This window comes from Balaenoptera physalus, assembly GCF_965194825.1.
Source record: "Balaenoptera physalus genome assembly, chromosome: 3".
NCBI lineage: Eukaryota > Metazoa > Chordata > Mammalia > Artiodactyla > Balaenopteridae > Balaenoptera > Balaenoptera physalus.
Genome location: NC_138890.1, coordinates 117,507,264 through 117,533,050, shown reverse-complemented (window position 1 = coordinate 117,533,050; position 25,787 = coordinate 117,507,264). Strand labels below are relative to the sequence as shown.

Sequence of the window (25,787 nt, the reverse complement as noted above, 5' to 3'; positions counted from 1 at the left end):
GTTAAAATATTCCTGCAAGCACAGTCCGATGGCAAAGTAAGCTGGCCAATTGCCTTGTATTTATTTGAATCACCCTCCAGTGTCAAACCCTAAGAGAAAAATAGCCCAGAATTCTGCAGACAAGTTTCTTTTCTGAGATTCTGCAAAGAAGTGATCTGTGAGATAGTAGTTACCCAGTGAATGCAGACTGAAATCCCAAAGATTCATTTCAGCACTTGCAAAATAAATCAGGAGCATTTGCTTTTACAATTTCTTCTTAGCGTTAAGTTCTCCAAAGAAACATTAGCCATGACAGCTTTAAAACCTCCCCAGAGCCTTCAGAGAAGAGCTGACCAGCTGGAACATGAACTTAGAACTATTCTCCTGCAGACCACCTATTTTTGCTTTAACCTTCACTTTCTACCATTAACAGATATTTACTCTATTTATTACATTTGGTGATATCTATATGTGTCGATGGCACCAACTTGTTTGTATTAAAACTCCTCTTTATCACACTGGCGTCAATCAACCTCACTGAAGCTCTCCTTACTTCCCTCTTCTGCTTCTGCCAGAGCCCCTTCCACCAGGTATCAGCACCTCCCAGCTGCCCCACTCAAATCCACCCTATAACCTGCTGCAAGAGTCCCCTTCCCTACACTCCCTTGCATCATGCAGCTCCCGTACCCCAAACCTTTGAGCTCTCAAATGCTTCTGTGATAATATTCCGTCCTCTTTGCCCACATTCAGTGTCCTCCATGATCTGATACCAGCTTCAAATCTCCCACCCTCAGCCAAACTCATGCCCCACCCCATTGTCCCTTGTCCTTGCCTGTCCTCCAGGAGTAGACATTCTCCTTCCAACTCTTCTTCAAGGTCTACCTCAAACTGTATGTTCAAACCCTATCACCTTCCTTGACCATTCCAGTTTACAGTGACTTTCCTAACACCTCTACATACATGACTACGCAGTTTTTCTTTTTTCTTTTTTTTTTTGTCTACACCGCGCAGCATGTGGGATCTTAGTTCCCTCACCAGGGATCAAACCCTGGCCCCTGCAGTGGAAGCTCCAGAGTCCTAACCACTGGACCACTAGGGAATTCCCTAGACTACCCACTTATTTGGGTCCTAAATCATACACTCATACTGAAAATTGATATGTGTGAGCCTTAATTGTAGTACCTAATACATGGAATCATCGAGGTGAAATGAACTTGAGATATCCGATCCAGCATGTCCGGAAACACAGGAAATTCCCCTTGAACATGCCCCTGTCTGGGTGAACACTGACTGACAGGGTGCTGTGCCTCAAAATGTGGCCATTTCACCTTTGAATTGCTCTTATAAAAAGAGGCATCTGCTCATTTATTTATTTTTGGCTGCATTGGGTCATTGTTGCTGCGTGCGGGCTTTCTCTAGTTGTGGCGAGCGGGGGCTGCTCTTTCTTGCAGTGTGCGAGCTTCTCATTGCTGTGGCTTCTCCTGTTGCAGAGCATGGGCTCTAAGGTGCACAAGCTTTAGTAGTTGTGGCACGTGAGCTCAGTAGCTGTGGCTCGCAGGCTCTAGAGCGCAGGCTCAGTAGTTGTGGCGCATGGGCTTAGCTGCTCCGCGGCATGTGGGACCTTCCCGGACCAGGGCTCGAACCCCTTTCCCCTGCATTGGCAGGCGGATTCTTAACCACTGCGCCACCAGGGAAGCCCGAGGCATCTGCTTTTTAAGGGAGAAAAGCCCCACTGAGCCCATTCCAACCAGGGGGGTGGGATAGAACCTCCTTGCTCTCCCATCGGAAGACACTTCCCTGAGTCCAGCTGAGATCCCTCGTGCTTATTTTCTAACATTACAGGGCAGCTTGTTAGAAATGCAGATTCATGAGCCCCAGTCCAGACCCAACTGAACTGGAAACTCTGAGGGTGGGCCCCCAGAATCTGAGTTTCAACAAGTTTGAGAAGGACTGCAGCTCCCATGTGAAATGGAAACCAGCTGGCCACCCTCTATCTTTGCAGACTTCAAAATGGTTAGTGTCACTATGCCGCCTTTTCTCCAACGAAATCATCTAACTCCAGTTATTTTATTTAGCCAGCCAATTATTTTATTTAGCAACCCACACATTCCACATTTGACAAGCAGGTGAGGACACGGGTTTAGAAGAGTCCCCCATTCCTCCAGATCTTATCACTCTGAGGCACAAAGAGAAAAATAGCTCCAGGTGACTGCATGAAAACAAAACAAAACAAAACCCCCCCAAAATCTTTAAAAACTGCCACGTGTAGTTTAATTTCCTTAAAAGCTAAGCCGGAAAAGGTTTTTGTGGTGTGCGACCCCAGCTGGGCTGGGCGACAGTTCCGTACTTGGGGGAGGGGAGCGGGCCCAAGGTGATCCGAGGATGACTCGCAGTTGTGTTTTGAGTGGTTGCTCGGCGAGTGTTTATCTTGTCCCTCCAGCAAACACACCCTCTCAGTTTCTGGTCATGAAAGGGGAACCCTGTATTTTGTAGACAAGGAGTCACAGAAGCAACGTTCGAGGGGAAAAAAGAAAAAAAAGAAAAAAAAAAAAAGTCAAGGCGCAATCTCCCCAGAGGAAAAGGAACCGCGCTGTTTGTCCTTCTGTAACTGAGCAACACCCTGGGCGGCTGGGGCTGGCTGTGTCTTCTGCGGTTTTTCTTGCTCTTCTCCGCAGAGGTTCACTTCCACCCTCTAAACGCTCCACAAGTGAAAAAGCAGGCGGGGCGGCCGCGGGCCCCAGTGGCAGGGGATCCCGGCCCAGGGCCCGTGCAGCCCCTTCCTCCAGCCGCGGGGCCGGACGGGGGCGGGTCCAGGCGGCAGGGCGCTGCGCCCGGCGCGCGGTAGAGGTCGCTGCGCCGCGGCGCGCGCTCTCACCGCGGTGGATAACGGGGCCGGGCTGTAGGAGAAAGGAAACCTGCCTGGGAGGCGGCGGCGGCGGCCCGGAGCGAGCGAGGGAGGAGAGTTCACTTTTGCTCCGGTGTCAGCGCGCGGCGGCGGCGGCGGCGGCAGCGGGCGCTGACGAGGGAGCACCGAGCGAGCGGGGCGCCCATCTCGGGGCGGCCAGGGAAGGGCCGCGAGAGGCCGGATACGAGCGCGCCGGCTGGGCGCGGAGCGGCGAGCCTGGCCAGCGAGGGGAGCCGCGGGGGGCGCGCCGCGTGCGGGCCCCCGGAACCGCGCAGGATGCCGCACGAGGAGCAGCCGTCCCGGCAGAGACCCCGCTACGGCTGTAAGTGCGCCGGGCGCGCGGGGTTCCGCCGGCCTTGGGGAGCTCTCTCCCTAAGGAAGGGTTGGAGAAACCGAGGGAGCCGGGTGCGCGCCGCGGAGGAACCGGAGGGCAGCGGCCGGGTGGCTGGCAAAGTTGGGAGCTGGAGTTGCAAGGGCTAGTGAGCGGCGTCCTCCCGCTCTCCCCACAAATTCCTAATCCCCAGCTGGCACCCCAATCGTCTACCCCGCACACCCCACCGTGGCGCGAGGCAGAGCTGGGTCTGCGCCCTGGGACACACCAAGTTGGGTGTTTAAGGGTATCAGGTGAGGAGCCCTCGGAACTCCTGGACGTTGCCGGCTCGGGCCAGGGGGTGGCGTAAGGGACCCTTTTCTTCCAACTCAGAAGGGGAGGAAAGTTTGTTTGCTGCGGCTGCAGGTGGGCTCCGCAAGTAGTGTGCCCGCGCATTCTGCTAGTAGCAACGTCGGCTTTCCTGTAAGGGGTGGCGTCTCCTCCTACCCCGCTCCCTCGGGCTTCACCTGGGCCGCAAGAGCCAGTTTGGGCCCCACAGGTGCGAGTCCTTTTCTGCTGCAGCTGAAAGGGGCACCTCCCCAATCCCCCCCCCGTGCGGCGCGCGGGAGGATTGCAGCCGGGACAGGACGCGGCTCTGGGCTCCCCGGGATCCGGTTGGAGCCGCGTGACTTGAATGAGATAGTGTCGATTACCCAGCCAGGGTCTACCCTCGGAAAGAGGTTGCTTTGGCGGATCTTGAGTGGATAGAGCCAGATTAGAACCAACCACGTGGCTTCATGTGCAGAGTTCAGAGTCTTTACCAAACATGTGTCAGGAAGTATTTCCTTTAAAACAAACAGAAAGTTGGCACGCTCTCTCAACAGGGTTGGCCCTGTCAGTGATCCCTGTGGCGGATCACAGGTTAATCTTTTGCCCAGGCTGGCCTTGGTGGCAAGGGTACCAGGTTTGGGTTAAGATGGTGAACGCTGCTGCATGTTTGTGGTTCTAGCTGGTTGTGAGGGCCACAGGCTTGCCTAATAAAGGGGAGTGGTCAATGCGCTCACCCTCCCTTTCCTCCCCGCCAGTCTTGGAATGGAGCAGCAGAGATGAGAAGTTAGTTTTCCCAGGTGACCTTTTCTGTGTCAGCCAGTGAGGAGGCAGCCTGAGGAGTCAGCTGCAGGCTCTGTACTCTAGGGAAATGCATTTAACACTTAACTCGGCCCTGCCCTTTGCAGCCTTAGTTTGCACTTTGCCTAACCACACAGAGGGCAGAGTTCCTTGCGGTGGGATGTGCTCATCCAGAGTGGTGTCAACCATCTTCAGATTGGTGAAAGTCCTTCATGTGTCAGGCTCCCAGAATGTATGGTAGCTTCACTGTGTCAAATTATAAGATGGCCACAATGTGTAGAAACTAGGCGAGTATGAATTTAAAAATGCATTTTGATATCACATTCTAAACCATGATCTGTTTGGTGTGTGTCATCCCTCACTAGTTCAGTGTGCTGGGCAAACTTGCAGTGCACGCGGTGCATTAATATGGCATTTCCATCTGTTTCCCTGCATGAGCGTCTTGTGATGGCGCTTGGTTTTCATTGAATGCACCTGTAGTTTTAGAGCGCTCTTAGAAGCGGCAGTCTAGGAGATTCAGATCCCACAAGCATGAAGAGCATTGCACATCAGCACATAGCCACTTATTTTTGGAAATTCTCGTCCAACTTTTCTCACGAGTCTGGCGTAATAGGTGATGTGCCATCTTGTTGGAAGTTATTTTGTGAGATGTTACTGTAGAACAAAGATGAAATATTAGCTCACTAATGTAATTCTGCAGAGAAGATATGGAGAAAGGAAAAGGGTGAAGCTGCTATACTAATTTAGACGTGAGTAGGATATTATATTACAACCAGAGTATCTTTCTACAGTCAAAACTAAATTTAATTGAAACTTATGCATAGATGTGATTTGCAAAATCATTTTTGTGCTGTTGTAACAAACTGTGATATAGTTGCCAAAGGAGTTCTGAAAACATGTTGCCACCATGATCTGTCAAAAGTTTTGTTCCAGTTACTTGAGAGTTAAAAAGACCAGCGATAGCAAAGAGGGGCTTTGTGACTAGACTTAGATGATTTCACTCATCACTGATGATCCAGTCAGCATTTAAGTGGCTCCTGTGGGTCAGTAATCAATGTGTCTGTGGCAGGAATTGTGGTTTTCTACCCTCTGCAAAACTTCTTTCCTTTCATGAGAAACGTTGTAAATGGTAAGTGTTTCACTATTTGCTTCTCTTTAAAAGTGTAGCATAAGCCCAGCATGGGTGTGTTTATGTGTGTGTTGCAGGGGAAGGTTCTGGCTGATGCTCTGAGCTTTTGACTGATGCTCTGGTCTGCATGGTGAGATTTCTGAATCACCTGGTAACTGGTGTGTTTCGGTGGTCAACACAACTAAGCCTCTTATCCCTTTCCCAGTACTAGAAATTTAAGTTCTCAACTGTTAAACTCAGGTGTGTAAAACAGGATTGAATACATCTGTGTTTAGGGCAGCTTGGCTCTAACCTTTGAAAGCAGAGGGATGTATGCAGTGTTGCCCTGCAATGCTGTCTGTAAAAGACAAAAAGTCAAGTCCCTCCTACATGCACTAATGTTTTGGTTGAGCTTTTCAAAAGGTTCTTTCAGGTCACCAGCTAAAGTGTTATTTTAGTATGCTTTTAACTTTAATTACACATGCCCTTAGCCCAAATGACTTGTTTGGGAGAGTTTAAGCTTGTAATATCCAGTTTGTTGGAGAGTTTAGTGTTGTTTAAGGTGTTAGCAGAACGCTTTTTTTCCTCTAGGGAACCATTGGTTTGCTTTTGCCCCTCATCTTCCCATTCCATAAGCTTTTCAGCAGCTCATTTTATTTAAAAGGCTAGTATACAGGCAGATCTAATGCTTACCAAGTCTTCATGGTAATCAAAAGAGAAACAAAGGCCACTCAACTTCTGATCGGAGTCAGGTAAGTCCTACAGGTTAGGCACTTAAGCATAGGGTGTGGAATTTAAGTTGGTGAATTTACCAAGTGCTTGTGTGTTTCATGTGCTGTTGTTATCACCTGCTTATTATGACCTCTGAGAGGGCCAGGTGTTTTCCCGAAGCTGAAACCCCTGATACTAGCTGGTGACAGAGGGAGTTTGGAAGCCAGTGCTGTCAAACCCTGAAGCCTTTTCTCACTGACTGTTGCCATTTGCCTCTCTTGACTCATCAAAGGGGGCTTCGCCCCTCCTTTCTCTCTGTTTCAGGTGTTTGTCCTGATTTTATCAAACTGCAGACCTGTAGCCATTTGGATAGTGTGCTCTTTTAAAAGAAGATGGGTGGGATTCTCTCGAGTTTATTTTGCTTTTTTACCCCTAAGGAAAAGTATCAAAGAATACATGGGCTTTTTATAGAGTACATCTAGGCTTCATTAGAACATTCTATGTGTATGTAGAAACATCCTGTCTCATTGTGAGGCACTGAAATGAAAGAAAGGCTTTTCCATAATATAGCTGCATGCTCCAATGATTCCAAATAGGGTAATTTGTAAAACACACTTTATTACATATACTGGCCATGCCTTAAAGTCTAGGGTTGATGAGAAATCAAGCAGAAGTTTGCAGTGGGTTGACTGACCAGTGAGCCGAGGCTTTTTCACTTTAGTGTTCCATTTCGTTTTTCTCCCTTGAAAGGCAGAATGGCGTCAGTGAAGTGGCAAAAGCTTTGGTGTTGAGTAGATCCGAGTTTAAATCCTGACTTGGCCATTAACTGCCTGAGTAGCCTTGGGGTTTCCTCTTATACGTTGAAGGATGGTGTTTTCCATTCCTGTGACAGTGGCTGGTGTGGTTCCTGGCACATAGTGCTAAACACATTGTAGTGACGTCAGTCAATTGAGCACCTAACATGTACAGCACATTGCGGATGAAGGAAAAATGACTGAGATGGTTACAGCTTTACAGCTTATAAGAGAATCTGGAAGATGAAGAGTAATGCCTATACTTTTACTAGTGTACTTCCAAGTTCTGTGGAAGTGAAGACACGAGAGTGACGGATTTGGGTGGGGAAATGGGAAGGCTTCATGAAGGTTGTGACCACGACCAGAGGGAAAACTGAAAGGCGTTCCGTGTATTTGTTGCGTGGGTATTTTGGTGGGGCTGACACTTAGGAGGTGTGGATGGGTGCTGTGGAAGGGAGGTGTAGCCAGAGAGGAATTTATCATGGAATCCTTTATTTGTAGGCAACAAACGGCAGAGCTGTCCTAAGAGTAGCTTAGTCTAGTCTCTCACTGAAGTATCTCGCTCTTTGAGAGGTCTTTTTTTTTTTTTAAACTTTTCATTACATTCTATTGGCAGGTGACCTGATGAAATGGGAAGGGTGGGTGTGCTTGGAATGCATGGGGTTGGAAAGAGCAGGAGGGTGGGTGAGGTTTGGGGATGTGTGCGTCAGGGGGTGCCCTCTCTCTCGTTGCTCAGAGGCCCCTTCACCATGCTTCTAGGTTGGGGAATTATTTTTACTGCCAGGTTGGTCAGATAGTTCCACTTGGGATAGGCTAGAAGTAAATCATGATGATGCTTCTGGAACTGGTGGCATCCAACGAATACAAAGAGAGGTAGGTCTGGACCCTCACCGGAGCCTAACAGACTCCAGCCAGGGAGACAGACAGCTAACTCCAAACCATTTCAGAACGTAAATTCTCTGAAAACAGATTTAAAAAAAAAAAAAAAAAAGGTGTAGTTACAGCAGGGCAAGGATCTTGACAACGAAATTATCTAGGGGGTAGGGTTTCTTCTCCCTCTTTTTTTCCTCATACTCTCCATTACTTAATGGCAATTTTGACTCATCAAATTTCACTGGAGATTTAGGGCAGTCGCAGGAGAACATCTCAGTTTGGTTGAAAGTGGCTAATGCCGGGTTTCCAGTTCATTAGCAGGCCCTCAGATCTGACTACACTCTCACTGGACTCTCCCTTAACTTTACAATCATGGGTTGTGCGTGGCCCTTCTTTCCAGGGTGCCCAGAGGCGCTGACAGCTGTTTCTCCAGTCAGTGCAGTGGCTTTCCTGGAGCAGTTCCTGGAGCAGCAAGGGCTGTAGAGCATCACCTGGGAACCTGTTGGAAAGGCGAATTCCCTGCCCCACCCAGACCTCCTGAGTCAGGGTGGTGGGTGGGGGGGGGGTGTCCTACAAGGGCTTCTGATGCACTGCTCTAGTGCAAGGGTGAAAAAGCATTCCTAATACACAGATTACCCTCTCCACAGTGCTTGCACGTTTTTGTCATGTAAGTAAAAACATGTGAGCACGTTACCAAATGCTTTATTTACAGTATGCCTTGTGTGTTTGATTTGAGCACACACATGCATGGTGTACAAACCCCGGCATTGATTTCTGTACAGGTTTGTGTTTATTTTATAGGATCTGTTTCGGTATGGCATTAAGGTTGCTTTTCTCCCTTCTGGGAAACAAGTGTGATTTAGAAGATAAAGTGCCAAATCTCCACTAACTAGGGATTAAGTGACATCAACTCCCCAAGGGTCTCTAGGGGGAGGTGGCGCTCTTTGGAGCCATTGGGAAGGCTGAGTGAGCTGGGGAACCTGCTTGTGGAATAAGGAAGGTCCCAATCCTGGCCATTCTGGACTTTAATCCTTGCAAGGCGGGGCCTGGACAGTAAGGGTTGAAAGTTGTCTCTTCCCTCCATTTTTTTTATCCAGGACAACTTAAAGTGTTCTTCATTCATTCACAACTTTGAGAGCAGTTGAGTATGTTAGCAGAGATACTATTTGATAGGAATTAGTGCACCTAGGTCATGCCCACATTACAGAAAACTACTGATCTGTTTAGTTTTCTATTGATTAAAGATAGGAGGACATTCCTCTGATTTTTTTGCTTAGGATCCCCAAAGAGGACTTTTAATTGTTCTGCTTTTTCCACTACTCCTGAATCTCTAAAGAAAGACGTTTTTATATCATTTTTTGCACATTAAGGCAGATTAGTTCCTGATAATTTTGGCTCACTTCTCATTTTATTGCCAATATGAACTCAATCTTACATAATGTTAAGGCAGATCCTTAGTCATCTTCATATAAATGGACTTGATTTGCATGTGATTGAAGCAACAGATGTTTGAAATACGTAAGTAATGCTTAGGTTCAGTACCTAGCTGGTAACCTGGAACCCTGGTACCTAGAAGACACTCAGTCAATATTTGCTGTTGTGACAGATTTTGCTTAAAGTGTCAGCACTGCACTGTTGGTCTGAATGAGGAACTTGTTTCTATTATCTGTTAAATTAAAGATAATCTCAAGAGTTTGACTGCCAGGCAAATATTTAATGTTGAGTTAAATTTGCTTTCACCCTCTGTGGAACCTGGGCAAGTTATTTTAATTTCTCTATGCCTCCGTTTCCTCCCCTCTAAAGTGCAGATGGGAAAGTGCATGCTCAGAGGGTTAAATGATTCAGTGCACATTCAGAATGTGTCTCCATAGTGCCTGCACTTGACTGGTGGGGGAGGGGTGGCAGTAGTATTGCCCTCATCTCTGCTGCCCCTTGCCTGTCTCCCCACCTCCTTGCCCTCTTCTCACTTTAACAGAAAGCGGATTTAAAATCTTGGTCCCATACACGTTTTTTTGGTTTTTTTAAATTGAGATATAATTGACATAAACATCCCATGCTTTCTTGAACGTATATACTCAACGGGAAAATAGTTATCTATATGGAAGTGGAGTCAGTCTGTCAGTTTGGGTGGAGATGAAATTCTTGTTCATGTGTACTTAAAAAAAAAAACAACTAACGTGTTCTTTTGCTGACTGTTAACAATAAAGTTGGATGGTGGGTTGGATTTCTGCGCTGCATTGTTTTATCATCTTCAAAGTGGTTGCGGAATTGTTACTAGCATACCTGAGTGAGGAATTATTCTGCAGTTACTAAGCAGCCTGTTGTCTCATTTCAGGGTTAAGTTGATCATAGCTGCTGCTGCTGGTTTGGAAACCCAAGGGTTCATGACACTATCGAGATAGGAAGAAGCTGCTTGAAATAAGTGTTAATCTTCATGCCTAATTCAGATTGTGGGGTTTGGCTTCGATGAGAGGGTCCTCCAACCTTCTGGTCAACCTAGTACTGTGGGGATTTAGGAGGGGGTTGAGCAAGAGGAGGAGGAAGTGTGCTGGGTTCATTTGACATCCCTCAGGCCTTACTGCCTCTAGAAAGATAGTGAAAAATTAGGTTCATGGGCCAGTGAAGCTCATCTTAGAGGAATAATTGGGATACTGGAGCCACTGGATGTAGAGAAGCTTGGCTGCTTCTTGTGTCCCCACGTTCAGATCACTCATTCATTCTGCTCTTCCCCCTTTCTTCTACCAGGGTTTTGTTTTGTTTTGTTTTGTTTTGTTTGTTCCAGCAAGTTTCATACAAATGTTTCCTATCGACCCTTCTACTCCTCATCTCCCGCAGAAGGGAGCATCGGGATCAGCCAGACTTGACTGGTTCCTACCTGGGTCCCTGGGTATGTCAGTCACTTCCACATTCTTTGCCTCGGCCCTGGGCTGACCAGGCAGGCTTCCCAGGGTTGGGGTAAGAGGCCCGGCAAGATGTCAGTCACATCATCAGCCTCACGGAATACGAGTTCTCTCGTTCACCCACCCCCTAAACTCTGCTCCCCCCCGTATCAAATCCAGAGCCTTGCTCATATTGCACTCTTAGGAAGTTTTTCCGAGAAATGGTCATTACGTAGCTAACACAAATAGGCTCTCAGTTTCGTTCTGTTTCTACTAATGATTTTTATTTTCCAAAGGAAAAAATACTCATTTAAAAAGAATGAGGCCTTCTTTCTAGATTAAAATTATCCAGTGCTTAAAATTACCTGAAATCTATACCATACTGCCTCAATCCTTGTCCATTTTTATTTCCTTTATGCTTTTTTTAGGCCTCTTCCCCCTCCCTCCCTCAGTTTTTTTTTTTTTAAAGATTGAGTTGTAATATTTAAAGTCATAAAATTTAAATATAAAAAAAAATAAAGAGAATGTATAAAGATACAGTTATCTGTCCATGAGAACCAGGGACACGTGAGTCCTTTCCTTGCTTTGGCACTGATTCTGGGGACAGTTTCAGAGCTTTCCTCCTCAGTTCTGCGATAGAATATATGCTGTTGTCAGTTTGAATTGGCCAACAGTTCGGAGGATTGTGCTTATGTATTATTCTTCAAAGTAGACTCTGGTTGTTAACTTTGCACATTTGATTGGGTGAACTCTGAGAAAGAAATGGAACTTATAATGTGCTTCTGTGTAGTAGTTTTGAAATCTCTGAAAATGTGTACCTTTGATCTGTTGAGTAGGACAGACAAAATCCAGCAACCAAACAGGGAAGATAGACTTAACCTATGTACTCATGAATATCTCTAGAAGGTTATGCAAACATCTTTTTAGAGGTTACCTTTGGGGAGAGAGACTGAGGGCAAGGGTGAGAATATTATTTGAATTGTTTTTACCACGTATTACCTTTCAAAAAATAAAGCAAATGTGTTTTGAAAAATATTGTACTACATTGGGACTTCCCTGGTGGCACAGTGGTTAAGAATCTGCCTGCCAATGCAGGGGACATGGGTTTGATCCCTGGTCCGGGAAGATCCCCTGTGCTGCAGAGCAACTAAGCCCGTGCACCACAACTACAGAGCCTGTGCTCTAGAGCCCGTGAGCCACAACTACTGAGCCCACGTGCCACAACTACTGAAGCCCATGCACCTAGAGCCCGTGCTCTGCAACAAGAGAAGCCACTGCATTGAGAAGCCCGTGCACCACAACGAAGAGTAGCCCCCGCTCACCACAACTGGAGAAAGCCCGCACGCAGCAACGAAGACCCAGTGCAGCCAAAAATAAATTAATTAAAAAAACCAAATATTGTACTACATTGGGACTTCCCTGGTGGTGCAGTGGTTAAGAATCCACCTGCCAATGCAGGGGACACGGGTTCGAGCCCTGGTCCAGGAAGATCCCACATGCTGCGGAGCAGCTAAGCCCATGCGCCACAACTACTGAGCCCACGTGCCACAACTACTGAGCCCACGTGCCACAACTACTGAAGCCCGCGCGCCTAGAGCCCATGCTCCGCAACAAGTGAAGCCACCCCAACGAGAAGCCCGTGCACCACAGTGAAGAATAGCCCCCCACTCACCGCAACTAGAGAAAGCCCACGCACAGCAACAAAGACCCAACACAGCCAAAAATAAATAAATAAATGATAAAAATAAATTTATTAAAAAAAAATTGTACTACATTGATGACTCTGAGAATAACATGGATAAAATAGAACAGCAATAAAATCCATGAGGGTCACAACTGTGTCTTTTGGTCACTGCTGTATCCCCAGTGTCTGGCATATAAGTCATTCAACATGTCAGCAGTAGTTCTTTCTAGGTAATGAGATAATGTGAGAACTTAAAAAAAAAGTGTGTTTTCTTCTCCAAATTTTCTATAAAAATGTTTTTGTTTTTGTTTTGTTTTTTCAGAAAAAGTAAAAAGACACTTTATTAATTTTATGTGCATAATACATTCTTTAGTTATTTTTTTTTAAACATCTTTATTGGAGTATAATTGCTTTACAGTGGTGTGTTAGTTTCTGCTGTATAACAAAGTGAATCAGCTATACATATATCCCCACATCTCCTCCCTCTTGCGTCTCCCTCCCACCCTCCCTATCCCACCCCTCTAGGTGGTCACAAAGCACTGAGCTGATCTCCCTGTGGTATGCGGCTGCTTCCCACTAGCTATCTATTTTACATTTGGTAGTGTATATATGTCCATGCCACTCTCTCACTTCGTCCCAGCTTACCCTTCCCCCTCCCCGTATCCTCAAGTCCATTCTCTAGTAGGTCTGTGTCTTTATTCCCGTCTAGCCCCTAGGTTCTTCAGAACTTTTTTTTTTTTTTTAATATTCCATATATGTGTGTTAGCATACGGTATTTGTTTTTCTCTTTCTGACTTACTTCACTCTGTATGACAGACTCTAGGTCCATCCATCTCACTACAAATAACTCAATTTCGTTTCTTTTTATGGCTGAGTAATATTCCATTGTATGTATGTGCCGCATCTTCTTTATCCATTCATCTGTTGATGGACACTTAGGTTGCTTCCATGTCCTGGCTATTGTAAATAGAGCTGCAATGAACATTTTGGTACATGACTCTTTTTGTATTATGGTTTTCTCAGGATATATGCCCAGTAGTGGGACTGCCGCGTCATATGGTAGTTCTATTTGTAGTTTTTTAAGGAACCTCCATACTGTTCTCCATAGTGGCTGTATCAATTTACATTCCCACCAACAGTGCAAGAGTGTTCCCTTTTCTCCACACCCTCTCCAGCATTTATTGTTTGTAGATTTTTTGATGATGTCCATTCTGACCAGTGTGAGATGATATCTCATTGTAGTTTTGATTTACATTTCTCTAATGATTAATGATGTTGAGCGTTCTTTCATGTATTTGTTGGCAATCTGTATATCTTCTTTGGAGAAATGTCTATTTAGGTCTTCTGCCCATTTTTGGATTGGGTTGTTTGTTTTTTTGATACTGAGCTGCGTGAGCTGCTTGTAAACTTTGGAGATTAATCCTTTGTCAGTTGCTTCAAAAATGTTTTTATACTTAGAAAAATTAGAACAGTTACCCTTTGCTACTCGAGATACAAAGTTATTGTTAGCTATGAACTTTGCCTTGAAAAAATTAGAGTCTGAAAAACAGGTCTGTTATTATGGGAAGGATTCAGTGGAGATCTAATTTTCTAAGGTGTCTGTGTGTATGTGTGTGTGTGTGTGTACATGTGCACATGCTTATGTGAGAGACAGAGATTGAAAGGCTAAAGTGTTGAGAGGTCCATGATGCTCTAGTTGTTAAGCTGTTGTAGTTGGGATCGAGATGATGAGAGCTTGATGAAAACCATAAGGATAAGCAAGGTGAAGTAGGGAGCGGTGATAGGCAAAAATCCCAGGTGGGCAGTAGCTAATCAAAGTTTTTAAAATTTGTGAAGGGAAGATGTGTGGGAAGCCGACTTGTAAAAGGCAATGAATCGAGAAATAGTGTTCACAGTGAAATAAAGGTGGTTGACATAAAAGCAGGGGATTATTCTCCTGACTCAGGAGAACTCTCAAGAGCCTCACCGAGGTAGACCACTCATTATTTTTTTATTCAACAAGAGGTGCTGGATGCTGTGTGTATGATGGAAGTTACCCGGGGCTTGCAGACTAAATGCCTTCGGGTAAAGTGTGAGCAGAGCCTTATATAAAATGGATAAGAAGCTTCAGAGTGTCCCTCAGCTGGAGATGGCATTTGCTACCTTCACCACTCAAATTGGGAGGAAAACATTTGTGAACAGTGCACAGACAGAGCAAGGTGAGTCTTCCCGTTGGAAGCCGCCATCGTCCCCTGCATTATGTTGTAAAACTGAGGTAGCTGGAATGGAAGTATTGTCACCGTGGAGGGATGAGGGTCATGGGGCACTGTGATGGCAAGGGCAGTGTCTAGCATCTGAGGGCTTGGATGGAGGTGCCACTTACTGTATGGCATGGGGTATGGCTTCTCTGAGCTTCCGTCTACACATCTGAGAAGTGGGTTTATGTTTACCTCAAAAGGGGTGTGAGGTACAGGAGATTGCTCTGAAAACTGTTCAAGTGTTATATATGGGTGGTGTGGGGTAATTTAGCTGCTTACGTGAATACCTGTTTCAGGTAGTCTTATTAGTGTTGAAAAGGGCTCATCACTCCATCGCCTACCTCAAAGGCAGTGCCACTTCAGTTTTATGACATAGGCTGTTTTTGGACCCATGTTTGAAATGAGGCTTTTTTTATTTCCCCCTTTCCTTCTCCAGTTTGAAAAGCAAAATTTTCGCTTTGGGTCGCAATATGTTTGAGATATAAATTTTCTAAATCCTAGTGTATAATCTTTGGCCAGATTCTTCCTTATCTATCTGAACATTTGTCTTACTAGGCAGTGTAAATAATGAAAACATAAGGGAATGGTAGTTGCCTCAAAGTTGAAAAGACATTTCAAGAGTGTCTTTGAGACCTCTGCTATAGGAGAGTGTTTCTTAAAGGGAAACTATTTTATGAGACACAGGAAATCTACAATGGGGGGGGCGGATAAAGCTTGGGAGCCACTTGTTTCCTAGTCTGTTGATAGAGCTCATTTCTTTACAAAGTTGAAATGTTGTGGCTTATTTTTAAGAAAAGTAAGGGAAGGGTGTAAGGTAGCGCAGCTGGGATCATTTGGGACTGAAGAAATTTCCCAGGGCCGCTGGGTATCAACAGTGGGCCACCCTCTTTGGTTAATTGCACATCTTTGACTGTTATACACGCCGTAATATCACATCTCGGTTTAGAGCTCTTTTAATTCCTAGTTGTCAACCTGACTGCCCATTATAATCTCCAGGGGAGCTTCACAAAGAAAACACTGATTCCCTGGATCCCAGCCCCCAGATGTTCTTTTTATTTGTTTTGGTGTAGAGCTCTGGCATAAACATTTTTATTTTGGTTTTTTTTTTACTTAAAAAATTTTTGAGCCCTCAAAACCACAGAGAACGATACTTTGAATGTCCATGCCTTTCACTTAGCTTCACCAGCTGTTAACATCCTGCTGCACCGTTGCATCTGCAGAGACTCTGACAGCTTAGCCCTAAATACTTCACGCATCTCACAGGCCAACAACAAGGATATTCTCCTCCACAACCCCATCTTCCGTTCCACTGGTACCATGCGTTCAAGTCTACCATCCACTTTTAAATTCTACACTAAGATTTTCCTCAACTGTACTTTATAGCCATTATTTTGGAACCAGCGTCCAGTCAAGTTTCTCACATTGCCTTTGGCTGTTATGCCCCACTCAGTCTTGCCCAGGCTGGAACAGTGCTTCCACTCCCTTTTAATTCAATGACATTGAATCCCCTTAGAAGCCCAGGTGCATTTCCTGGCATGAAAGCCTCATGAGTGACGGTGTTTCCTCCCGGTGCATCACATCAGAAGTCCACCATGTCCAACGTGTTACTACCGGTGATGAATAGATATTTTAAAAAATCTCCATAGGAGATTCCAGTGTGCAGCCAAGGTTTGAAATTCATTGAATTAATTAAAATCCCTTTCTCTGTGTGTACATGTGTTTGTCGTAAAGTACAGAACATAAAGTTGACCATTTTAACCATTTTTAAGTGTAAATACAGTAGTGTTAAGTGCGTTCACATTTTTGTGCAACCATCACCACCATCCATCTCCAGAACTTTTTCATCTTCTCACACTGACACTGTATCCATTCAACAATAACTCCCCATTCCCCCCTCCTCCCATTGCCTGCAACTCACCCTTCTTTGTCTTTCTCTGATTTTCACTACCCTAGATACATCATATGAGTGGAGTCATACAGTGTTTGTCCTTTTGTGACTGGCTTGTTTCACTTAGCTCAGTGTCCTTAAGATTCATCCAAGTTGTACCATATATTAGAATTTCCTTCCATTTTAAGGCTGAATACTATTCTCTTGTACATACATACCATACTTTGTTTATTCGTCTGTTGATGGACAGCCTGGGTAGTTTCCCTTTTGGCTCTTGCAAATAATACTGCTATGAACATAGGTGTACAAGTATATACCTAAGAACAAAAGTTTACTTCTTTTGCATGTATACCCAGAAATGGTATTGCTCGATTGTATGGTAATTCTATGTTTAATTTGGAGGGAATTGCCCCACATCCTTCCCTTTTCAATTAAGTGAATTGAAGCCTCAGAAGGGTAAAATATCTTTGAGTTCAAGGGAGAACTCAGAATGCAGGCCTCTGGCCTCCTGTTCAGATTACCACCCCAAGGGCATGTGTGGATCCATGTCTTCTTCATAGGGGATAAAGACCAATGTCTAGATGTGGCAAGATTTACTTCTTTGCAACCCCAGGTGGGATGCAGGACAAGGGTTAGCATGTAGCATTTCATTTACATTATGCATAACCTTTAAGAGAGTTTAGCTTTTGGTTGATAATTTAAATAGTATTACTCCATAGACAAGAGGTTGCCTTTGGACTCTGTAAGTAGTGCAAAGGGAGGTAACTGGTTGCCTCTCTGGGGTGTATAGGATTTTTTTTGTATATATACATTTATTTATTTTATTTATTTACTTTTGGCTGTGTTGGGTCTTCGTTGCTGTGCGCAGGCTTTCTCTAGTTGTGGCGAGCCGGGTCTACTCTTCGTTGTGGTGCACGGGCTTCTCATTGCGGTGGCTTCTCTTGTTGCAGAGCACGGGCTATAGGCGCACAGGCTTCAGTAGTTGTGGCGCATGGGCTCAGTAGTTGTGGCTCGCGGGCTCTAGAGCGCAGGCTCAGTAGTTGTGGCATACGGGCTTAGTTGCTCCGTGGCATGTGGGATCTTCCCGGACCAGGGCTCAAACCCAAGTCCCCTGCATTGATAGGCAAATTCTTAACCACTGCACCACCAGGGAAGTCCCGGGTGTATAGGATTTTTAAAATAGAGTATTGTTTTCATTTGTTAAGCTGGCTCCTCCAAATACAGTTAACCCTTGAAAACATGTGTTTGAACTGCTCAGGTCCACTTGTATGTTTTTCAATAGTAAATATTACAGTACTACATTATCCTCGGTTGGTTGAATCCATGGATACAGAGGGACCGCCTGTAAGTTACATATGGATTTTTGACTGCAGAGGGTCGATGCCTCTGACCCCCATGTTCAAGGATCAACTGTATTAGCTGTGTGACCTGGGGCAAAATCATAACTTCCCTGGTTCATGCTGTTCAACTGTAAAATGGGGATGATAATAATAGTTAGAACTGAATGAATTAATCTACATAAAAATGCTGTGTCTAGTACCGAGAAGGCACTCAGTGCAAGCTATTAATATATCTCTCATCAATTTCAGTGATGCTAGTTAGATAATTCCAATCATCCTTGGAAGTATTATTTGGAATGCTGATATTTTTTAAATGAGTTATTGAGTTGTACTAGACTTGGTGTCTCCATTTGGCTGTCTTGTGGCTGGCAGACAGAGGCTTCTAACATGGTGACTTTTACCCAGAGCCAAAGGTGGCAGGACCTTGTGAGAGCAAGGGCTCTAGAACAGCTGTGGACTGAAAGTAAGGGGAAGCCATTTCCTAAGGGTGAGTGTTGGTCATTTTTATACACTGCTGGGGCCATGGAGTCCAGAGTAAGAAAGTGTGTTTGGAGGATTCTGGCTTCATTGTCCCTGGCTTAGGTGGAGCCAGGACTAGACAGCCTGCTGTTTTGGAAGCCTGGTCATCCTTCGGCTCCCTGGTTGGAAATGAGCATTACAAGATCAGCAGTCTAGTTCCATGTCACCAGGTTGTTGTCTCTTAATGATTAGTTTGGAATGCGTGCTGAGTATCACTTGTGGAGTTCCTAGGATTATTTAACAAGAGGGTTAGGCTCTGCAGAATAGCCTGGAAGTATTGAAACTGGGACAATCCTATTTCACTGGAAGATCCTGATCTTAACCCTGGTCTCTGGTTGCTGTGCACTGCCCTGGGAGAGACACCCCATGGTTTTTCGTGCCTGCTATGAGGGGACAAGACCACGAGAGGTGGGCATTGTGTACACAATTCTAAGACGAAGGGACTGGTTTCTACCTTTTTCTGCCGGTTTAACCTCTGATGATGCTGATAATAACAAATATATAGTGCTTATAGGTGCCAGGCGTGGCTCTGAGCACTTTATATGAATCACCCAGTTTAACCCTTATGACAACTTTCTGAGGTTGGTAATATTATCCCCATTTTATAGGTGGGAAAACTGAGGTACAGAGAGGTTAAGTAACTGCCCAAGGGCCCACAGCTAGTAAGTGGCAGCGTTAGGATTTGAACCCGGGCAGTGTGACTACAGACATTGTGCCTGCTGTACCTGTTGGATACAAGTTAAAAAGTCAGTTTTGTGTACTTGGTACTGTGTCTTCTGGGTAAAGCATTTTAGCCATTGTAGTAGTTTCCTTTTGTAACAAATTAACATGAACTGTGTGGCTTAATATAAGAGACGTTTATTCTCTCACATTCTCTAGGCTAGAAGTCCAAAATCAAGGTGTTGGCTGGGCTGCGCTCTCTCTGAAGGCTCTGCTGGGAGGTCCTTCCCCGCCTCTTCCTAGCTTATGCTTGTTGCCGGCAGTCCTTAGCGTTCCTTGGCTTTTAGGTGTATCAGTCCAATATCTGCCTCCACGGTCACGTGGTGTTATCCCTGGGTGTTTTTTCTTCTTCTAAGTCATTGGGTTCGGGGCCACCCTAATCTATTGTGACTTCATTTTAATTTATTGCATCTGCAAAGACCCCATTTCCAAATAAGTTCACATTGTGAGATTCCGGGCAGACATGAATTTGGGGTGGGGGGGATACTGTGCAATGCAGTAGAGCCATTAAATTTGGGCAAAGGAAGAATTTCAGACATGTGAATTTTTTAGCACAGTGCCTTTAGCTAGTCATGAACAGTGATGTGTAGGGAATTCCCTGGCGGTCTAATGGTTAGGATTCACTGCTGTGGTCCCAGGTTCAATCCCTGGTCGGGGAACTAAGATCCCACAAGCATGGCATGGCCAAAACAAAACAAAGCAAACAGAAAAGTAAACAAACAAAAAAACAGTGATGCGTATGGCCAGGGAGAGGCAGTGAGTTAGTGGGGTTGGCTAGTGCCTGCCGTCAAGTCCATGCTTGGTCATCACCAAAGCTGAGATATCGGCACGAAAACAGATGAAAGAAGGAAAAGTGTAGAAGCAGTGGAGATCAAAGAAAGGATTTGGAAGCATCAGAAGGCGGTGGTGCCTGGATGGGCACTACCTAGTCAGAGGAAGACAGCAGTCATCCCAGCACTGTTGAGGAGCAAGCACCACATAATGGTAATTTAAATCCTCTCTCAGTGACTTAAAATCTATTCAGCGCGTTCTGAATAAGAGAACTGGGCAGTGTGTGGTTCTTCTTAGAGATGTTTCTGTCAAGTTCACTTTGCCGTACATGCAGGTTTAGCCAACAGTTAAGCAGAAAATAGGCTCGTTTAGAAGTCCTTTGATCAGGCTGGATGGCTGAAACATACATTGTTTCCAACATAATTTTTATGGCAACCGGACTTTCTGCCATAAATCCATAACAAGTTTACAGATATCCACTTTTTGTTTTTTGCTCTGACTGATAAAAGGTCAGAAGTACAAATTTGGAGCTCATCTGTAGACTTCTTGAAGGGCTTACCCATTGTATTTGGTGTGTTTATATCCCTCTGCCTTCATCGTTCTTGTCTGCTTTTATGTTTCCTTTACCTAATTTCATTTCTTTGTACTTATACATTCCCCCCCTGCCCCCCACATATCTTTGTTAACCTGCTCAAATACTCTTAGGAAGAAAGTGAGATGTAAGTGAAGTGTTCAATTGACAAATGAGCCCCTCGGGCTGGTCTCTGCTCTCAGAGAGCTGACCTTCTGATGGGCGAGATGTCACAGTGTCTCAGAGCCCTGGTTCTGTCACTTACTACCATACAGCTCTGGTTTCCCCTCCTGCAGAATGAAGGGATGAAGTAGTGGTACCTATCTGATGGCATCATGAGAACGAAATGGGATGCAAATGTAAAGCACTTAGCACGGTACCTGGCATGTAGAGAGTGCTCAGTGGGTGGAGAAAGGAGCATTCCAGAAGAGGAGATAGTGTGAACTGAAGCCCGGGATTGATATGCCTCAATCCCATGCTTGCAGGACTGATTAGAGGGAAGGAGAGCAGAGCGGATGGAGTGTCTTGACAGCCATGAAGGCAAGGATTCTTAGACACTGAAGAGGCACCGACAGTTGGACCGTTTTTGCTTCTTCCTCCTGAGCATTCCTTCTCATCTGCAGTGACTCCAAGCCCGTGCCTGCCTTGCTATTTCTTCCCCTGTATTTGATCCATCTGGAGCTTGTACTAGCTCAGGGCAAGCCTCTTGACTGATTCCAGCAGAATTCAAGGAGGGGTTTGAAACTCATAACCCTGGTGACCAAGACTATTTTGAGAGATGGATCCTTCATTAAAATTTTATTGCTTCAGTTTCCTTTTTCTTCTCCATCCTCTTTATTTACTACCTTCTGTTACAATAAACTTTTGAAGTCTGAATAGCAGACAGCTGTTAATGTTGCCATTGGAGAACCACAGAAAACTTAAACTAGTTTTGAATGATGTGGAGAAGTGCTTATAAAATAAAGTGATAAAGCAGGATACACTGTGGTGAATTTAGAACTTAACTCCTATGGGGGAAAGGATTGGAAGGAGATACATCACATTGTTAACAGTTGTTTTAAGTAGAACTATGTTTCCTACTCTGTAGTTTTCATTTCTCTTAGAGAGACCTGTAATCATTAAAAATGGGGGGGGGGGACCCCACCCACGTTAGTTTTCATATTACTGCTTCTGTTTGTGAGATAAGAAGTTCTTCCCCATCTGGACTTCGCTGACTTGGGATAATATCGTCTGGTGTAGAAACTGTTGGTGTGATGAAATGAATTGCCAGTGAATCAGCTTGCTGGCCTGGCTTTTCTGCTCTCTTTTTCCCAAGCCTATGGGCTTCATCCAGCCATTTAGACCTTGTGGGTTAGTGTTTGTGTGCCACATGGAAGTAGGACTTTTTCGCGTGTGCTGGTGTCAGGAGTTGGAGGATGGAATGAATTTGAATTGGAAATTGTTGTGTAACTCGCTTCATGGGTCAGATTGAGAGCAGGTTTTCCCATGGTCTGTGCCAATAACCTCACTGTTGAGACCCTCGAGTCACAAGATGAGAGCGTGTGTGCCCAGTTCTGGGTTTCCCTTCATCGGCATCCAGTCATTTCAGTGGGCAGAATTTCGGTCAGCTGGCGCATCACCAGCAAGGGCCAAATTAGGCATAATTACACATGAGCTTAACTTTCAGGTCTGTGGCTTACTGTGCTCTGCAGAAGCATGCCAGGCCTGGAGCTTTGTTCTCCCTGGGAATAGCATGCCCAGAAGAAAGGTTACAGTATAATTCATCATCCAAACCTAGATACCTTTATGGGAGAAGAGGAATTCTAGTAATTATGCCAAGGCAATCATGTCAGCTGGGCCATTTCTGGGCACACGGGGACGTATGGTCCCCTGCCCAGTAGGATGGCTCTTTCTCTGTTCTGTGAAATGATCGTCACTTTCCTAGACAGAGTCTTCACAGCAACCTTTGGAGGAGAGGGGAAGCCAAACTGTTGGAGAGGATGCCGGGGCGTTCTAGAAAAGGGGAAGCAGGGTGCCTTTTCAGGAAAGTTGAGCTAAAAATAGAGCCCTGCCATTCAGGGCTTGGGTGCTTCAAATGCTGGGGTCCGTGCCATTGTTTCTTTTCTTTGCATTCCTTGTGAGTCCCGGCTCCTTTTCCTCTGTGTTATAAAGGAACTAGTCTGTGTGCTGACTCGTCTGGGATGCAGCCCCTTTAATACACAGAGGAGCTGGGCCAGAAGATCACTAAGCCCCTTCCCGCTCTCACAGCCTGTGATTTTATAATAGGTGGCCTCAGGCCTGCGCTGCATGGGTAATGAGCAGGGGACAGGCACAGGGCCCAGCTCCTCGTCCCTGGCTGTCACCCACTCAGGCCAGCTCCTGTCGGAGGCAAGGGTGGAAAACCATTGAGTGAGGGGAGTACAGGCCTTTGACTGGAGAGTGGGTTTTTTGGTGGGGTGAACAGTAGGTGATGGCGGCACTGAGAGGGAAGAGAAAACGACACTGTAGATAATTCGATAGGTCAGGGTTTCTCAGCCTCAGTACTTCCAGCATTTTTGACTGGATGATTCTTGGTTGTGGGAAGCTGTTCTGTGCATTGTACGATGTTCAGTGGCATCCCTGACACACTATATGCCAGGAGTGTTCCCAGTCACTTGTGACAGCCCCAAATGTCTCCAGACATTGCCAGATGTCCCCCGTTGAGAATCATTACCATAGGTAAAGAAACAGAACTGTTTTATGGATGTTTCTTTTTGCGTTGCTGTGTTTTGTTCTGGCCAAGCTCCAACTTAAGCTTTCGTAATACCATTTACTGGCCCAATTAGTGTTTGTGATGATAGGTAGTGATTTAAATGAAATAGCCTCACTTTCATGCTCCCAGATTTGGCTCTGAAATAAAGTGAGCTGAGCTCTCCCCCCCGACCCCTTTCACGAGTTCATGAATAATGAGGTCTTTCTGCTGGAAATGGGATTATGCTTTTTTCCCACCATTTAAGACAATTTTTTTCCAAAATTTCTACCATGACTAGTGTAACAGGTTTTTATACTGACAAAAGCATTACGTTTTAAATGAGGGTTCTCTAGCTCAGCACTTCTCACACTTTCCTGTGCATATGCGTCATCTGAGGATGGAGTAAACTGGGGATTCAGGCGGCCGGGCTGGGCCTGAGATTCTGCAGTCTGACAAGCTGCCAGGTGATGCCCTCATGGCTGGTCTGCAGACCACACTTTGAGTAGTGAGGCTCTAATAAGCACCAACTCTTGACAGTTAAAGAAGAATTGGCAGATAGGTCCAGGAAGATGACAGAACACTCTGAGCTGGGACAGCCTAAGGTTCTTGGCAATCTGTTGTCGAGGGGCTGCCCACAGACCTTTCTGTGCAAGAGATGGGATTGCCTGAGCCCATCTGTAGCTTTACAGGCTATCAGCCAGCAGGAGGACCAAGGCTTGCAGCCTCTTACCTGATGCTGTAAGAAGCAATTTAACAGGACAGCCCAAGACAGATGGCTGCACCCCCTGAATCCGCACTGGAGGGGCAAGCCACATCCAGAAAGGCAGCAGGTGGGGCTGCGGTGGACTCTGAGCGCTTTGCTGGCTCTCTGAGTTTGGATTGAGCAGAGAGAGTCGCACAGGAGAACAGCCCCTCAGGAGGGCTTTGCCATAACTTCCCGGGTGCTCAGCTCTGCAGGGAAGACGGACAGCCAGGCACATGCTCTCCTAGCATGGGAGGCTCTCCTGGGGTATTGGGCGACGTGAAGTGCAATTGGTGCTGTTCGTGTTATCCTGAAACCATTGTTTCTGCAGGTCTGCTGGTACCAGGGAAGGCAGTGGGAGTGGGAGGTGTGGTATTGGACCTTGTGGGAAGTGAGTAAAGCATTTCAAACTGGTGATGCAAAGGAAGGTACAGAGCCCAGGCCACCCGCTGTTCTGTGTCAGAAGTGGGATTTGGCTATCAACCTGCAAGTACAGACTGTCTTTACATGGCTTATTAATCCAACTGACTTTAAAAAATTATAGAAGTAATAAATTATCCTAGCAAAAAATACCTGAAACGTAAAGAAAAAGGCAAAGTAATCTTTAATCTCATTACCAAATACAACCATTGTGAGAGCATTTAGGCATTTTTCTTTCTAGTTTTTATTCCCCTTCTGTATCTGTGTTTATTTTTTATTTGTTAAAATAAAAATTATGTTATTTGATGTGACATTAAAATCAGTTAACATTTCTGCTGAAGGGTGTTAAAGTAAATCTGTGCTATTCATAATTTTTTAAAACTAGAAGAATGCCAATCTATGAAAGTCTTTGTAGGAGAATTGAATTAAATGAGTTCTTATGCTCTCCGGAAGTCCAGAGATCCTGACTAAATCTTAAACCCCAAGTTTACTGGGGATTTGCATCTGAATATCTTTGCTCCAGTTGAATGAACAGTCTCTCTTTCTCTCTCTCTCTTTCTCTGTCTCCCTCCCTCCCTCCCTCCCTCCCCCCCCCACACAATTTTAATTGTATAACGTTTTTAACACATTTTTTAGTTCTTTCACAGCATCGCCCTAGGAAGAGAGAGTAACTTTCTCTAGTTTATATGTGAGGACAGGAGAGTTACAGTGATTTAAAGAGTAATTCAAGGTCCTAGTCCAGACCTCAATGTCCTTGCACTTGTTTTTATAGCAAGCAGTAATAGAATAATAAGATTTGGGGGCTTCCCTGGTGGCGCAGTGGTTGGGAATCCGCCTGCCAATGCAGGGGACACGGGTTCGGGCCCTGGTCCGGGAAGATCCCACATGCCGTGGAGCAGCTAAGCCCGTGCGCCACAACTACTGAGCCTGCGCTCTAGAGCCTGCGAGCCACAACTGCTGAGCCCACGAGCCACAACTACTGAAGCCCGCACGCCTAGAGCCCGTGCTCTGCAACAAGAGAAGCCACTGCAGTGAGAAGCCCGCGCACCGCAACGAAGAGTAGCCTCCGCTCGCCACAACTAGAGAAAGCCCTCGGGCAGCAACGGGGATCCAACCCAGCCAAAAATAAATAAATAAATTAATTAATTAATTAAAAAAATAAATAAATAAGATTTGGGATGAGAGAAGGGTCACCCACCTGAGTTAGGCAGGCAGACCTACGTACACTGACATATTTATATGGTGCTCAATAAAAAATCACCCCAAAACTTTGTAGAATAAAACCACCACCATCTTATTATACTTACAGATATTCTGAGCTGGGAATTCAGACAGGGAACAGTGGAGATGTCTTGTCTCAGCTCCATTTACTAGACCAATCAATGAGCTTCAGTGAAAGTCTCAACCTTCTGGGGGCCAGAACCGTCTGGAAGTTTTTTCCTTCACATCTATGGTACCTGGGCTGGGATGACTCCAAGGCTGGACTCAGCAGCTACAG

The 25,787-nt window shown here is 45.5% G+C and overlaps 1 protein-coding gene and 1 long non-coding RNA gene across 3 annotated transcripts in view; one reads left to right on the top strand and one right to left on the bottom strand.

Annotated features, from left to right (window-relative positions):
* The window catches only part of LOC309658625, a 119,726-nt gene that overhangs the window by 86,974 nt on the left and 6,965 nt on the right, over positions 1–25,787 (bottom strand). The window lies entirely within an intron of this gene.
* Positions 2,873–25,787, top strand: part of IQGAP2 (IQ motif containing GTPase activating protein 2) — a 284,130-nt gene continuing 261,215 nt past the window's right edge. The window contains exon 1 of one of the 2 annotated variants that reach the window (XM_082457089.1): positions 2,873–3,206. In XM_082457089.1, the coding sequence (XP_082313215.1) occupies positions 3,161–3,206 (46 nt within the window). In that variant the 5' untranslated portion in view covers positions 2,873–3,160. Of the gene's footprint in view, positions 3,207–8,244; positions 8,319–25,787 lie in introns of those variants that run through there. The other variant, XM_082457090.1, reaches the window with a different exon arrangement.